Raw genomic sequence first — 17,954 nt, forward strand, 5'->3', positions numbered from 1 at the left:
AACATCTAACAATAAAGGTAATTACCAGATCCACTATAATCCCAAATTGGGCTGTATTCAGTGTTCGAGTTAGCAGTACAGCTGGGAAGATTGCCTTTTATGCAGCCGGCAAGCAGGAGCACTTGCTGTGGCAGTCAGTCCTGCTGGCAGGGGGCTGTGGGGATACCAAGGGAGCCTCAGTCTTTCAGAGACTTACAAACTGCTAAAGATAAAGAAACTATATTTATTGTTTTATCATATGAGTGATAACTTTTAAATAAAGGGCTATAGAGCACAGGAACAAAAATCTATCTGGCGTGTATAAGATAAATAGCAATTACGTTTCTTGGTGGCCAAATACCAACCTTATCTTCAAGATGTGCTCTATTCACTCTTCCATGGCTTGGCTGATGTTAACTACTGTTAAATGTGATCCTCATGTGGTCTTCCTATGTTGAGGTGCTGGCATCTGTCACCCCACAGTCTGTGAGTGGGACACTAGTTGGAAACACCACTTGTGGGAGAGTGGTGCTGAGATCTGATAGGCATAAGAATTCCTGAAGATAGATTTGAATACTGCTGGCTGCCAGGTCCTAACTGTCTTAGTTACTTTTCTCATTGCTGAGCCAAAATACCCAGTGCCCAAAGCTAAGGAAGGAAAGGTTTATTTAGCTCACAGTTTGTGGACGTTTCAGTCCATAATTGGCTGGCTCCAAGGCAGAGTGGCTTGGCACAGGGGAACAGCTCGTGCTGGGCAGAAGGTAGCAAAACAAACAAGAGATCTTAACAGCATCTTTCTGCTCCTTTTATACTGTATCTAAGCTGCCAGGATTAGGGCAGTGCCAAACCAATCAGTGGACTGATTTAGTAATCACAAACCCTTAATCCTAGCACCCTTAATCCAGCATTGCACCATGAATCAGTCACACACTCTAGATTCAGCCACCTCTGAAAAAGCCCCACGTATGACTGCATGAGGTTTTTTCTTGTGGAGGGGGGCATCTAGGCACAAGTCATAAAACTAACCCTCAACCTACTACTGTATCTGAAGTCTACCGGGGCAGGCTGCAGCTAGGCACACTGCTCTTGGTATTTCTCACAGTTGCTAATGAATAGCAGAGTTCGAGACCCGGTGCTAGAGAGAACCATGGAAAATACCTCGGATGAAAACATTTAAAACCAGGTACGCCCAGACCTGGGGCATTGTCAGGTTGATTTCCTTGGAAATGTGGGCAGAAGTGCTAATAACTTTATCAAGGCCAGTTGCTGGATCAACACGCATCTTCTTCATGAGCGGGCTGAGAGCCAGCCCAGCCAGGGTGGTTTGGAATTTTACTTCCACTGCATTCTCTCCAGGGCAGCTCTCATCAGGGATTTTGGCCCGAATCCTTTTCACAGCCATGACACATTTCCTGTACCATATGGCTGCCGCGGCGTTGATAATGGCCTTTAGTAGAACTTCAGAGCATGGGTGGAGGCTAAAATGACCACATCCACATCACCCTTGGTACTGATCAGGAATTTTACAGGAACTGGACCATATTTGCATGCCAAATCTCCTTGGAGACACCCTTCAGTGCTGCTCAGGTTCCACCACTGCAGGGGACCTTCCTGGCCCCGACTGCCCGGTGTCCAGGCTCCGGCCTTGTCTGTGTGCAGCTATCAGTCTTGTGATTATGGTGTTATCCCTGCCTTATAGGGGTGAAGTGAGGTTTAAGTTAGAGGAGGTCATGTGCTTAACACCTTGCCCATGAACAGTGAGTGCGGCTCTAAGTAAAGCAACAAGAGCACATTCAGCCTCAGCAACAAGAGCACATCCTCCTTTCCCCTGATGGAGCCCACGCCCCCATGTGGGTGTCTTCCTGGCCCACCTGCTTCCTCTCTACTTGTTAGGGGACCACACATCCTCAACACTTTGCCCACCTTGCATGCAAGGCTGCGGGGGTCTTCAGGATTTGTACTTGGGAGAGTGCCCCGGATGCTTGCACCTCTGCTCTGCTCTGCAGTGACCATCTCTCTCTTTCCCCTGCAGCTTCGGCATGGTCCATGATGGAGAAGGGAATATGTGCAAAAAGTCAGAGGGCAACATCATGTCTCCTACACTGGCAGGACGCAATGGGGTCTTCTCCTGGTCACCCTGCAGCCGCCAGTATCTGCACAAATTTTTAAGGTAGGTGCCACATCAGCTGGCCTTGCGGTCTCTCTCAGCCTCTCAGGGTCGCTGTTGGCCCCTCCTTGAACGTTCAGCTCAGGGTGTGCTTTCCACGGTGGTCTACTCCAAAGTTACCTTCAGTCTTCCGTGTGACCCAGGAGGTCACTGAAGTCCTTGCAGCAGGAAGGCTGCCAGGCTCAGGTTGAGGCTGACCGATAGACCTTGAAGCACTTGAAGCACTTTGCAAACCAAAGTATTTGTCACTTACATTAACTTTCGTTTCAATTTTTCACTTTCATACCAAGGTGTCTTTAGTCAACTCAAAAGAACGGAAGACCTAGTGTGTATATTTCTGTGTACATAATGATCAAGCAGAACTCCCCCCACTTTTTTGTCAAAATACATTTCCATTTGATGAGAAACCTTGAGTATATAAATCTTACCCCTGACTCTAAATCTTTGATTTGAAGAAAGGTGTTTTAGAAAGTTTTACTATAGCATTATTTCCTTTTTATATAGAATACTGGGCAGATAGAGTTTGACCTTTGAAAAATAAGTAGTCAGTAGATTTTAATTTAATTCTACAGAGAAAGAAGGGACTTTGAGAACTATCTGTAGGTCTACTGGTTCGGTAGGCTGTGCTCTACATCTCACTGACTATGAGTGTAAATGCTGGTTCAAACCTTAAACCAAACTTTGTTTCTGACCCACAGTGTACTCCCTCGTCCTGGAGCAGCAGGGACTGAGACAGAATGGGCACAATGGTGTCCTACAGGGAGGCTCAGACCGTGGCCCCAGAGTGTAGGGACAGAGTAATGTCGTCTGCTACGAGCCTCAGGAGCAAGCACAGGGGGCTAGTAAAGCTATCTCCCTGTCTCCATCACCCATCCCAGGTCCTATCACAGGGAAGATGCTATAGCACAGAGGCAGTAGCCCATTTGAGAGCAGTGCCTAAGCCCCATGACTCTAGAACTGACCTCTCTTTACTGACCCCCAAGAATGTGGGTACAGCCAGCATCCTTGCAAATTTATTTTCTTTCAAGATTAAAACTTTCAAGAAAGCCTCTCTCTTCAAACTTGCTACTAAGGTTTATTTTGCTTGAAAACCAGAGGCCAACTGACCCTCTTGCAGCGAGTTAAACGTTGATTTTTCACTGGCTTAATGCATCTGAAACTGCCTTGTTTGACGTGTTTGTCACGTTCCTGATTGCTAAGTAATCAAAATGCTGTTATATCCTCCACCAATTAAGTGGCCATCTGGATATGATCCCAGCCATGAGTAAGAATAAACAGCTAGCTGTAAAAGATGAATCTGCTCTCCTTTATTAGCAGTCCGGTATTTGGTAGATGGAAAAATATGTATATGAAGGAACTCAAGTGGCCTGAAATTGTCAGCATGACGTTTCTCCATTTGTGGTAGCTCCATGGAGGACAGATGTGTGTATGGAGGACAGATGTACATATGGAGAAATTCACCAGCCCACTCGATAAAGCTGGGTGTCATTTCCTGTTAGTAAACACAGAGTTCATCACAGCTCCTCATGTCTGCATGTAGGAGGTCTATGATTTAGGGAAATTTTAGTTCATTATTTTACATTTCATGACAACATGGACTCATCTTGAGTTTGCTTCCCAAAAATTGGACTCACATTGTACAGATCCATGAACATGCCTCTCTCTGACCACATGAATCTACATGATTCATTGCTCTGGAAAGGGAACAATCACAGGGAACTGAAGTCTGAGGGGAGCCTGGCTGCCCTGCCACGTCCTGTACCCTTCTGATGATGAGAAAGGGTGGTAGCAGGGAGAAGGCAGAGGGCAGAGGGCTGGTGTGCTGGTCAAGGTGATAGGACTCATCTCTGGGAAAGCCCTGGATTCAGCAAATAATCTAACCTTTTTGGGGGTTCCCATTTTCCTAATGGAAAATGAAAGGGTACAACTAAATGATGTTTCACACTCTAACAGTGTATGGTTCCTTTCATTGCTTAGAGTGGGAATGGATTTTGAAGTGCTGTGACCTTGCCGTATTGCTTTTGCCAGCATTATTTTTGTTGTAGTACAAGACACATAGAGGAAAGCATAGAGTGCTAAGGACCTCTCACCTGGGAATACAGTAGCATGATTTGTCCCAAGCCAGGACAGAGCCTGAGAGCACCTGGCTGTCACCTCCCTCCTCTCCCACACTTACCAAGCTCTCAACATGGCGCTCCATCTTTGGTTTAGCCAGATTTTTAACTTTCCGTGATGGGAGTCATGTTACTATTTTGTGAGCAGGAGATTCTTCCTCATTACCGCATTTAAGTATAGTGTTAGTTCATGCAGGAAGTGGTTCATCTGTGCTCTTGGTTGTAGACATTTGAGTTTCCAGTGTGTGTTGTTGGGGGGAAGATTGAATGAGTATCCTAGTCCAGTCTATGTCCCTGAGAACACAGGAGTGCAAGTTCATGGTCCTCAGTGTGAATGTGCAACTTCAGTAGCGGCTGCTGAGTAGCTGTGCAAAGCTACACACCCAGATGCATTTGTGAACATTCATGTGGCTCCAAGCCTCTGCCAACACCTGGTCTTGCAGGTGTTTCTCATGGCATTTATTGTGGCAGGTGTGTAGTGCCATATTCAGGTGGTGATCGGTCAGGTTGAAGACCTTTTCATGTGTCTTCAATGAAGCGTCTGTTCACATCCCCATGCCTTGCTAACACTGAAGCCTTTCTCTTATTTCTTCATGGATTACTTTACACACCTGAGTGTGAACTTTTGCGCTCATTTTGGGATATGTGTCATGTAAACATTCTCTCAGTGACTTTCTATTTTCACTTTTAATGGTGTATTTTGATAAACAGGCATTTTTGATGAAGTCTGACTTATTCATATTTTCCTTTAGAGTTGATTCTTTTCTTTAGAGTTGTATATTGCTGGAGAAAAAAATCTCTGTTTATTCCAAAGTCAGAAATACATTCTTCCACATAGTCTCTCTCCTACAAGCTTATTGTTTTGTTTATCAAATGTACACAACTTCACTTTTTTCTGTATGGTGTGCAACAGTGTCAGAATCTATTTTGTCCGTATGTATATTATAGTACATGGTCTCCAAATGACTGTCGTAATTATCCTTTTGGTACCATGTCTTTGGTGTTCCATTTTGTATTCTCCTCGGGAATGACTGAAAATTCCCATTGTTCCACATCCACATCAGCATTTGATGTTGTCAATATTTTAGCTTTTAGCCATTGTAGTAAGTGTGTAGTGATCCTCAGTGATAATTAATCTCTAATTCTCTAATGATATGTGATGTTAAGCATCCTTGTCCATGCATATTTATCATTTGTATATATTTTTAAGGAAGTGTCTGTTCAGATCTTTTTTAGTTGGGTTCCTGTTTTTCTGTTGAATTTTCAGTGTTGTTGGTATATTTTATATAACAACCCCTTATTGAAAATGTCTTTTGCAGCTATTTCCTCTCATCTGTGGCTTGTTGTCTCATTTCCTTGAAGCCGTAGGTTTTTAATTTTAATGAAAGTCATCTCATCAGTGATTTTTTTCCATGATCGTTGAATCTAAAGTCTTCGCAATTTGCAAGATCACCTAGATTTTTCCTATGATATTTTTTGATGCATTACAGTTTTATATTTTTCATTTAGACCAGTGATCCATTCTGAGCTGATTTTTGTGAAAGGTTTAAGGTCTAGTTTCTTGAAGGAGAATAGATTTTCATTATATATTGAGGTTAAAGAATAATTTTTAGTGAATTTTTCTGTCTGGGACAAGGTATGGATCAAGGTTCTGTTTTTAAGGTAGCCCAGTATTTTCTGTTCCATTTAATGAACGATCCAGACTTTCATTTGAATTAATTCAATTTATAACTTAATCAAAAATTGATGATCATGTAGGGCTCATATATTTCTGGAATCTCTGTTCTATTTTGTTGACCTGTATGTCTATCCTTTTGCCAAAATGACCATAGCTTTATAGTTAATCTTGAAATCAAGTAATATGAACCCCATAATGTACCTGAAATGTATCAAGATTCTTTTTGTAACACACCGATGTCTAGTTATTTAGCACCATTTGTTGGAAAGACTGTTGTTTCTTCTATGACCTCTACTCCCTCGTCATGGATCAATTAACTGTATTTGTGGGTCTAATTTTGAGCACTCCAATCTCTTGCATTGATCTGATTCTCTTCTTTGACCAATATTCCATTTTCCTGGTTACTGTAACTTTATAGCAAGTCTTAAAGTTGAGTAGTATCAATCATTGAACTCTATTTTTCTCCCTCAATTTTGTGTGGATCATTTTAGATCTTTTGCCTCTCATGGGAATTTTTAAAATCAGTTTATATATCCACAGAATAACTTGCTTAAATTTTGATTTGTACTGTATGGAATCTGTAAATCAAAATTGGAAGAACTGACTTCTTGACAGTATTGAGTCTTCCTATCCATGGACATGGACTACCTCTCATTTATTTAGTTCTTTGATTTTTTTTTTTTATCAGTTTTGTGGTTTTTCTCATAAAGTATCATGTAAATATTTTCCTACATTTATATCTATGTGTTTTATTTTGGGGGTGCAGCATGAATGACATTGTTTTTACACTCCAAATACATTCCACTTTTTCACTGCTCATATATTGAACAACCATTGACTCTTGCATATTAACCTTTTTTCCCCACTCCAACCTTGCTATAACTGCTTACTAAGTCCAGGAGTCTTTTCTTCATTCTTTTAAATTATCTACGTAGATAATCATGTCATTTATGAACAAAGAGATTTATTTCATCCTTCTGTCTTTGTAACTTTTCTTGTCTTATTGCATTAGCCAGAAATTCTGCTATGCATTGGAGTGGCAGGAGGGATAGTTTGTCTTTCCTTCTGGTCTTCCTGGGAAAGTTTCACATTTTCCACCATAAATCATAATTTTAGCTGTAGGTTTTCATAGATGTTCTTTACCAAGATGAAGAGGTTCCCTTTTATTTCTGGTTTACTAAGACTATGTAGGGTTTGGGCGATGCTTTTTCTGCACCGTTTGATATGACCATATGCCATTTCATCTTTCACCACTTGATGAGATGGATTGTATTAATTGACATTTCAGTGCTGAACCAGCCTTGCATTCCTAGAATTGGTCCCACTTGGTTGTAGCATATGATTCATTTTTGCTAATATTATTTATTGAAGATTTTTTCATCTATGTTCAAGAGAAATATCAATGTATAGTTTTATTATAGCTTTTTCTGCTTTTGTTATTAGTTTAGTGCTGACCTCATAGGATACATTAGGATGTATGACCTCTAATTACATCTCTGGAAGATTTTGTAGAAAATTGATGTGCTTGTTTTTCTTAAATGTTTGGTAGAATTTACAGGGAATCCTTGGCTATTTGCTATTTTTTATGCACAGACTTCCAAGCTCCAAGGCAGTGAAATCTGGGAACACAGTTCTGGAGACTGAAGCCAAAGATTTTCCATTCAAAGTGGATAACCACTTAAAGCAAAGTTTAGGGGGATGATCTGCCATTGTTCAACTTATTATGATTATAGGTTTTTGTTTTTAAAGGATTTGAGGGCATGCTGAAATTTATAGGCAGGAGTTAGTAGCTGTTTGCAAACAAAAAGAATTAATATACTTTCCCCCAAATGCATACATTACACCAAAAGTAGCCTGATAGTGAAATAATGTTCCATGTCTAAAAAAGAGAATCATTATTTGGTCATTAGCCACCTACTAGCAAACTTCAGTGAGTTAAATTCCTTTAGTGAGTTAATTTCTGATCTAGTCAGAAATCAGGCTGAGTATAGACAATTGGTGGTGGGAATCCAGCATCCTTAAAGATCCTGTGGAAGCTGCAAAGTGTGACACAGATGTTCCCCAACCTAGAAGAAAAGGAAGGAAGGGAAGAGGAGGAGACCAGGGAACAGGGGAGAAGGAGCAAGGAAGGAAGGCAGGGAGGAAGAGGAAAGGAGGAAGGGGGAAGGAGGGAGAGAAGGAAGGGGCAGAGGGAGGGAAGGAGGGAGGGAAAGTAGTTCCAGTCTCTGAGATACTCTGATTGTATTTTGATTGTTACAGCTTTCAGCTCCATCTTGTGATTATTTCTCACTAGAAATATATGTAAAGGTGTCTATAATAGGATCTTCTCACACTGAACATCTGATTGTAATTATTCAATTTCATTTTTCCGCATATGAAGAACTATAGGAAGAACAAACTGTCATCTTGGAAAAGGTAAAATATAAACAATTTCAGAAAAAAGTGTGGCCCCTGTGTTTAAATATAATTAACATTAAGATTAAACTAAACGTCAGAGAGAAGCTTCACTTCGTTCTCTGTAAGACATGCTGTAAAGCTGCATTAGAAAGAGAGGCATCAATAACTGATTGGCATATTTGGGAACACGTTTGGCCATCTCTAGTAATCATGTCTCCTTGGTTTCAGCACTGCCCAAGCCACGTGCCTTGCTGACCAGCCGAAGCCCGTAAAGGAGTACAAGTACCCTGAGCAACTGCCGGGAGAGTTGTATGACGCTAACACCCAGTGCAAGTGGCAGTTCGGCGAGAAAGCCAAGCTCTGCACGCTGGACTTTAAAAAGGCAAGTGATTATTGGAAAATGCTCAGTGCAATAGGGTTCATAAGATCGCTTTATTTTGTGTAACTGACACTGATGTATTCTACAATTATTGGGTGCCTACCAAATGTCAAATCCTGCATGTTAGGGCCAGTCCTGTGGAACAGGAAACACATGTTTTTTTGGCAGAGAGGATGACGGTAGATACTGCTGTGGGTATCAGCTTTCTTTTTAGAACTAACTTGGCCTGGTAGATCAGACCTTTCTTCCTGATTTATCACATGGGAGCTCAGCAATAACTTTCAGTTGGCGTAAGTTTGCAAATTAATACTCTGCATGTTTTTCAAATAGTATTAAGAAAATATAAGCATAATTTATTGCATTGGAAAGCAGCAGCCAACCTGGGACTTCTGACTATTAAATTCCCCAATAAAGTATTTATAACATAGTCTCTCCTAGAAGGTGGTATCCACTGCATCCACCCCAGGGACAATCTCCTGTGGCCCGCTCCAGGTGATTTTCTGTATAAACAGAGACATCTGCTCTTGCTGGACAGGGAAATTAGAGATTTAAAACATGCTCTACTGAACCACAAGGAAAGCTACTCATAAATCAGATGAAAGTAACTAGTTTTGAGATTTCTTTTATTCTACTTTATAATAAAATCAAACAAAACAGACAAAAAATATATATAGTCCTCCAGAAAACCTCCAACATTGCGGAACGTGCTGGGAATGCTCTCAACTTAGCCCCAGCGGGCTCGCCTTCTTTCTTCTAAACTCAAGTGAGTCTGACCTAAAGATCAGACTGGGCCCCGTGCCAGCAGCGGTTTTATCTCTTTGGCTGGGTGATCTCCACATGGAACAAGGATATGAGATCCGCTGGCGTCTGTGTATTTTCCTGATGTTGCTCTTTTCAGAAGATACAAATTCCCTGAGAAGTTGCTTTTGAGGGTTACTCTGGCGTTTGTTAAAGTAAAGAGGCATACAACTGGTGTATTCTTTCAAAGGTGGGAGGCTCTACACTGTAGCTCTGGTGTCCGGATTATTTTACTATGTGTCCATGGCCATATCATTTGTGGTATCTTAATATCATATAGAAAATATAGGCAATAAGTCAATTGCAGGATATCTTTTTATTAATGAAGAAATATTTTCATGCAATGAGGTATTCATCTTATGTATAAAATTTAAATCCTGACAAACACATGCACCCCTGTCGCCAGCATCTCAATGAAGATGCATCTTATTTCTACAAAGTCATGGGCATGTGGATGGGAATTCTGCAATGATTAGAGTATCCCAGAAACACCTGTTTTTAATTGGTAATATTTCTTGCACCCTCTGTGTCCTGTGTAATGTTCACTGCCTGTGTTATGACTTGCAGAGAGATGTGTGTGAAAATCTCCGGCACCTTCTGTTTCTCCCTCTAGTGCTGATGGCTCCTCTCACTACTTGATGTGAATGTAGCCACATCATATTTTATTTAGGAATGTTATTTGCATGTCCACTTTTAATCCTCTTGCTGTCAATTTATTTGTGTTCTTGTATATAATGTATGTGTTGTAAACATTTTTTTATTTAACGTTATTTTTCTGTTCAACTGAACCATCTCTGACCTTTTAAAAGAATATTTAATCATTTCATATTTCATGTAATTATCGATGGGATGGAGTTAAATATACCATTTTTCTCTTTGTTTTCTATTTCATTTCTTTGCTCATGTTTCCTGTTTTCTTCCTTCTCTTGAATTAAATTATTTGTTAGAAAGTCTGTTGTTTAAACAGTACTTGCTTTTAGCTTTACTGTATAGTGCTACTTCTTAGCTGCTCCAGAGATTTCTGCATCATCCTTGATTTAGAGTCTGTGAAATCACATTTTACCACCTTGGGTGCAGTGCAAGATCCTTACAATAAATTCTCGGTGTGTCACTCTTCTGTACCTCATGCCACCACCATCGGTCTTACTTCTACTTGTGTTAAAACCACACAGTGCAATAATTTGTGTTTTAAATTTTTACTTTTAGAAATAAGACCATCTCTTATGTTTACCCACATATTTACCATTTAACATTTATGTCTTCCTATAGACTTCAGTTTCAAATTGATATCTTTTTCCTAGGACCTGAATAACTTCCCGTAACATTTCTTGTTGCATTTATCTGCTAGCCACACGTTATTTCAAGTTGCTCTTCCTCTAATTAGAAAGTGGGATTAATTTACTCTAGATTTGGAAGATTATTTTGGCTGGAATTATAAGCATTTTTTTTCTTCTTGTTTCTTTTATATACTTAAGCAACGTAGCTCAGTTTTCTCTAGACAACTATTGCCAATAAAGGAGTTGGTCATGACTTTTTAGGAGGAGGATTATCCTCCTCCTACCATTTTTGATCATGTTTTAGATAGCTCAATGAAATACACATGGAGGTTATTAATTTCCAGTTGTAGAATTACATTTGGCTTTATATTTCTCTTCTGAAATTGCCACCTTGTTCACTTTTGTCCATTTTTTTGCTGTTTTGTCTTGAGTATATCTGCAATGCATTATTTTAGAACACATGTCTGTGTTGTAGAGACACAAGCGCCCTCAGAGGCTTTGTTATACACGGTGCCCCTCCTCCGTTCTCTTCTTCCCTCTGCTCTGCCTCACCCGCGCCACTGCGGTCCTCACTCAGCACCTGTGCTTCCTGGCTCTGTGCTCGGGCACTCCTCCTCCTCGAGGCCGTTGGCTTTGTGTGCACTGGAGCCCTGGGCCCCGCACTACACTGCCTCTGTCTTCCAGCCCTGACCGCCCGCGCTCCTCTGCTAAGCTGCGTGGAACCTCATCTTTGCCGTTAGCACTTGCGCCTTAGACAAGGATGTGCGGGAAACCTTGACACAGGCATCTGGGCCTCCCCTCCTGCTGCTTTCGCATCCCTGTGCTATTCCCACAGACTCTGTCACTGGACCAGGCCTCGCTGCCCATCTCTGCACCCTCTAGCCAGGAGCCCCCAGCACGGTCTGCCAGCTCCCAGGCTGGTGGGCGGCCAGGACACCCGCCTGCACCTTCCCTTCCCCAGGACATCACCTCCCTTGCTGTGCTGCCTGTGGCCAAAGGCCCGACACAGTCAGTGCACGTACATTTCCTGTACGGCTTTGTAGAGTGGGAAAGACTTTTGTTTTCATTTTCAAGTTTTATTGTTGTTTCACAGAAAGATGCACTTGGTAGCAGATACCATGGTAAGTAGGAAACATACCTTTCAAATAGACTCTCCGCCCTTTGTAGCTGCAGTTTGACATCCTGAGATGCAACCAACTGTGGATAGAAAAAATTTGGGAAGAGCTGCATTGGCACTGATCTTGTACCAACTTTTTCTCTTCATTATTCACTAAGCAGTACAGTGCAGCAACCATTTCTTTAGCACTTACGGTGTATTGGTTGTTATAAGCTCAGTGGTACCTCGGTTCACAAACTTAATTCTTTCCACGATTCTGGTCCAAACTGAATGGGACAAGAACCAATCAAATTTCCTCATCAGGTCAACACTGAACCTAACCATTGAATTTAGGTTTTTTTTGTTTTGTTTTGTTTTGTTTTTTTCTGGTACCGGGAATCAAAATCATGACCTCACACTTGCCAGATAGGCACTGTGCTGCTGAGCTAAATCCCCAGCCCAACCATTGAATTTAAATTAAGGCGCCTGCTTAACTTATCAGCTTTTTCTTTGCCTTGTTAGTTGCTTCCTCTAGTGAAGCTTTAACTCTTTCTAATCAGGATTAACCGAAAAGCTCACTGAGGCCTTTATCCTATTATTTCCCTGCTTGTCTACCTGTGCCCTTCCCCTACACCATGTTTTTTCTTTTTCTATTCTAATTCCTATTTATATGGCCAGAATATCCACTATACCAAATCTCAAAATCCAACATGGTGTGGCAAGTGGAAATTCTTCATTTTTCACGTAGATTAAAATATCTTAGAACACTGTGAATTAAAAAAATTAATTATTGAAATCAACTCCTGCTGAAATTACTTTAAAAGGTACATATTTTGTAGTGATAAAATGTAATGAACAGAGAGTTTTCCAAAGGGGAATATAAAATAAGAAATAATTAGCAAATTATGCAGTGTGCAAGCCAGTATCTGGTGCATTAAAGTAGCTTGGTAGAACTTCACTGGTCTGGGTGGACATGGATGCATGCTGTTTTAGTAAGGGACAGCCCTTCCTGAAATACCTTATGATGTTTACTTTGGAAAGTTAACACACAATACAAAAGACATATGAGTCCTTCTCTTGCATAAACGAATGCTTCTTTGGTTCATAGGTCTGTGTGCTTACATTCTTGTGTGTAATTTCACACGCGTACCTGACAACAGCTGTCTTTGTCCACTAATGTATGGCAATCAAAGCATCATTCTGGGTGAAAAGCAAACAATTACAATGCATTGCACATCTGACAATAATGTCATTTGCAGTTGCTTTCTGAGTTCCCGTTTTGGGGGTCCAGTACAGACAGTTTGAGGAAATGAGTGGAGGGCACACACTCTTCCCAAAGATGAAGTGCCCCGGTGCATTTCTGACAGAGTCATCTGTGGTGTTGGTTTTATTTGGGGTCATGTTTTGATGTTCGGCCTAATCGAATCTGTTCTACTGAAATTGGCCTCTGTAAGCAGAACTCTTAAATTACGGGGTGCACCAGTGGTTGAGCGCTTTCACTGAAGACAGCGTTCCTCAGCTGCAAAGACAAAAGCAGACCGCATGCTCTGCGTAGGGTTTGGCTTCCTTCCATCCGGTGAAGCACTGATTACTGCAAACATTGTGTCTTTATCAAGTATGATTGCGATCCATCAACATTGCTTGGTGGCCTGACCCTGAAGTCTGCCACATAAGTGGCCAGAATTCCTTTGAAATTTGATCTCCTCCCTGTCCTGGGACTTGTTGAGTTGGGAGCTCCGCCCACAGCCGGTGAGTCTCACATTCCCTGCTCCCTGACTCAAGAAGCCTGACTTAGTGGGATGACCAGTGGTCAAATACTACCACTGTCCATTACGTTCAGAAGTGAGTAGGTAAGCTGAAGCTTGATAGAAGTGGACAGGAGATGATGGATTTCACTTTATCGTCTAATTTTTAAGATACCAGAGCCTCTATTGGGTTGTCCGGGACAGAGGGCCGTATCTTATGCCAGATATTTACATCCACAGGGTGTCAAGGGTCCCAGGTACTATTTGATCTGCTGAAGAACACTAACATGGATTGTGTGTTGTGTCAAGTTCCTCCAGCTGCAACGTTTATTCCCGTCTAGAGGGCTGGAGTTTGGGATTGAACCTACGCCAAGCTGAGTCTAAAATGCTCGGGCGCTGCGAGCCAGGCCGCAGATGAGTTAGCGGCTCTCGTGCTGTGTTGCGGGGCACTCCTGCCAGCATCTTTAGCTGAGGGATTTCTGTTTAGAAAAATTGGAAGCCACAGCCTGTAATGTCTTCCACCCGTATTTCTTTAATCTGAACAACGCTCCTAAAAACTAAAATGTTAGGACCCGCCTGAAATTTCTGAGCAGGAGCCTGATTCTAAAATTTTTGTATCACACTTCGGTCCTCTCTTGAGTCCTCTCACACATCTGCTTACGACCACAGCTCACTAATCATCATTAACTTTGTCATGATTCTGCTACTGCTGTGCACAGACGGCTCTCCTCCCGGCGCACTTTGCTCAGAGGCTGACAGGTGTGAAGCACAGTGACCGATGCTGGTGATAAACACAGTAAACCACGTTCTCGTGATGAAACACCATCGGCACTGTACGTCCTGCGTCACCCCAGGGAGAGCCTGGGGAGTCAGCACGCCATCCTCCCGGGGCACAGCGACCGGAGAGCAGGATCACAGGCTGAGACCTGTGACGGAGCCTGAATCTCCTCCAGCCTTGAAGAGAGAGAAGTGGCCTGGTGTCTGTCAGAGCCAGGCCTGAGCTGGGCTTGTTGCTTATAACCACTTCGTTCAGCCCCAGGACACGGAGATGAGTGATGTTCACAGTGACACACAGCGTACCCATTTACCCTGCCCCATCCACACCATTTCTGCCTCCGTAGCTCAGATGCCCAGATTCTCCACTGGACCACTGTGGCCATCCCCCAGCCACCCCAACACACAAGCAGCGCCCTCTCATTCATTCGTGTGTTCGTCTCTCACATATATATGCACACCCCGCCTCCTGGGTCAGTAGGTTCAGTGTCCCACCCATCCCCAGGTCTCTGTGAGCCGCCATCCGAGACCAAGAATCCCTTGCTCCAGCCCTCCCAGGTCCCTGGTCCACCCTCCCTGTGGTCACCCAGAGACTGAGCCTTGGCCCATCAGCTCCAGGTCCAAGGGAGCTTTATTTACTCCCTGCTATTTTCTCAAGGTGTCATCCCTGCAAGCACATAGAGCTGTCCAGGTGTCTCTTTGGAAAGCTATAGACACCGAGGCTCCTACTTTTATAGATTCCTCTTATAGTTCTCAAAATATCTTTCTGGCTAGGAACTGAGGTCCCCACACAACCAAGTGCTCCATGTACTGCGGACGTGAGTGCAGAAAACCTCAGCCGTGGGACATCGCTCCTTGTCCTCCACCCCAAAGATGTGGGCCCAGCACAGCATGGGCACCTGTGGGGCACATCGACCCTAGCAGTAGGCACACGAGAGAAAGGAAATGCAGGGGCATAATAGTTGCAGTCCCACGAGAGTTTATGTATGGCACAGAACAAATAATAATGGATACAAAATAAATAACAGTTGATGTCGGAGTTAAGCCACTGCACATCTGCTTGTTAAGATTCTAAATTTCCAAAAGCTGGTTTATCAGGAAAACAAGAGAAATAGGAGGTTATGTCTTTAGTTGATACCTTAATTTCTCAATATGCTATACATAGGTTAGGAGGAGATTTTAAAAATTGGTTTTATGAAGGTACAGTTAAAATGATTATTAAAAATAAACCCTTTGTGAGATGACTTGCACAATGCAAGAGACCTCCTTTACTTTATATATTTTTGGGATAAGGTCTCGCCATGTAGCTCAGGCTGGCCTGAGCTTACTGTGTGGCTTAGGCTGGCCTGTAGCTCATGATCGTGCTGCCTCAGCCTCCTGAGTGCTGGCATCACAGCAGCTCCACAGCTGGCCAGAAGTCTTCCTTCTAACACCACTGACACACAGGAGACTACAGTGTCATCTTTAAAGCACAACTACGTTGCCTTACTGCAGTTTGCTTTCTCCGTAATACAAATCACTCAGCAGCCATTAAGTTTCTTGGAAAATAGTGCAGCGTGCATTAAATATTTAGCACTGTCGTGCACGTGGTTTAGGAAATGCTGTCATCATTCCCCATCAAAGCTCCCGCCAGCATGCCAGAAGGATCCTGAGACCAGGTGCAGACTTTTGCAGGTCACTAAGTGATAATGAAAGTCAACACAGCTCCTTCAACCTTGAGAGCCTTTGTAGTTTATCACTCTCAGACCTTGCTGTAGTTTCCCGGCAGACCAGCCCCAGGGGCGTCCTTTGCATACATCCCTCTTCAGCCGCTCATTCACTCCGAGGCTGAGATCCTCCCTTTCTGCCTGCAAGAAACATCTCCACTGAAGAGCGGCCTCAGGCACGCTTGCTTGTCTGACCCCTTCTCTGAGCACTCCAGACAAAGCACTTTCTTCCCTGGCACGCTCACCCTACACCGTCTGCTCCATCAGGTACCTTGCTCCGTGAACACCGTATGGGGCTTTACAGCAAGCTTCTTCTTTGAACTCTTAGGGCCAAACTCAAAACTGCAGATCAGGTCATATTCATTGTGGAACCTCTTCCCTGCCAAGATATCTTGCATGTTTTAAGTTTTTATCAAAGGTTTAAGGAGGAGGGAGGGAGGGAGGGAGGGAGGGAGGGAAGGACGCATGGATGGATGGATGGATGGATGGATGGATGGATGAAAAGATGGAGGGATAAATACAGGGACAGAAAGACGAATAGATAGGTGAATGATGGGTGAGTGAACCAGCACTTCCCTCACCATTTTTCATTTAAACATTAAGATTTAGACTTGGAGAGTTTAGTAGAAGGTAAGGTTGAAAGCAGCAAAGTATAAAATCTTTATTTGGGTTTTCTCAGTTGTAACTTCTTATAGTTTTCTGCCATGTTTGGGTTAAACACATTTTACTTTAATTTAAAAAAAATAATGTCACATTTATGAAGAGTAAATATAAGTAAAGCTTGGAGGGTGAATTAAGTCGAGCCAAGTCTGTTACACAGGTCTTCCAGTTCCTGGTCTATCATGTGCAGTTACTGCTTTTGATTTCTATCAGTTTCTTTCCCTTGAGCTCTGCATCGACATTTTGTTGTAAGTGCGTGCTTCACTGCAACGCTGACGAGCTTTTTTCCCCACTAGGACATCTGCAAAGCCCTGTGGTGCCATCGGATGGGAAGAAAGTGTGAGACGAAGTTCATGCCAGCCGCAGAGGGCACCCTGTGCGGGCAGGACATGGTAAGAGGCCCATGCTGGCTGCAGTCTTTCAGAGCATGTGACTGTGCTTTCTGAGATTTTTAACCTGGGATTTCCCGTATACCTGTGTACACACCTGTTTGGTCGAAGGGTCTCTGTCAAAGCGGTCTTTATTTCATGCTGAAACTCGTTACCACTTTTGTGGGCGTACAGTTGACCAGCGATCTGGAGTTAATAGATACAAAAGTCAGGCAATAGATGGTGAGTGTACTGATTTAATAAAAAGATAGATTAAACCATTGACTCTAACTGACCGGTATTGCAAGGCCAGCAAACAGTGCTGCTTGGGTCTCCAAACATCCCTTGGAAGACTTCACGGTGGACCATTTTGACCTATGGCTGTGGCTACCCCCTTGAAGAGGCAGAACTCCATTAGGAGAAGGAAGAAATATGTAAGATGCCAAGTTTTTAGTTTGGTAGTTTTTGTTTTATTTTGCTTTGCAGTCTGGGAATTGAACCCAGAGCCTTTGCACTAAGGCACATGCCCAGTCCTTTTTAATTTTTTATTTTGAGACAGGGTCTTGTTGAGGTTGAGTTCCAAATTTACAGTCCTCCCCCCTCAGCCTCCCACAGTGCTGAGATTATAGGAGTGTGCTACCATGCTCAACTAAGATAGCAAATTTATTAGCAACTGGTAGAGGGTGAAACCTTGTCATTACAGTTTAAGAATTATCAGGGCTGGGGAGTGTGGCTTAGCAGTAGAGAACTTGCCTAGCATTCATAAGGCCCTGGGTTCCACTGCCAACACTTAAAAAAAAAATAGTATAACATGCA

General features: G+C 42.7%; 1 protein-coding gene across 1 annotated transcript in view; it reads left to right on the forward strand.

Annotated features, from left to right (window-relative positions):
* Adamts16 (ADAM metallopeptidase with thrombospondin type 1 motif, 16) overlaps window positions 1-17,954 on the forward strand; it is a gene marked incomplete in the record, with an annotated part of 153,491 nt that overhangs the window by 61,581 nt on the left and 73,956 nt on the right. Inside the window, 3 exon segments of the mRNA XM_013505868.1 lie at window positions 2,012-2,149; window positions 8,564-8,717; window positions 17,067-17,162. Coding sequence (XP_013361322.1) covers window positions 2,012-2,149; window positions 8,564-8,717; window positions 17,067-17,162 — 388 coding nt within the window.

Source organism: Chinchilla lanigera, unplaced genomic scaffold, assembly GCF_000276665.1.
Source record: "Chinchilla lanigera isolate Chin_1 unplaced genomic scaffold, ChiLan1.0 scaffold00103, whole genome shotgun sequence".
NCBI classification, from domain to species: domain Eukaryota; kingdom Metazoa; phylum Chordata; class Mammalia; order Rodentia; family Chinchillidae; genus Chinchilla; species Chinchilla lanigera.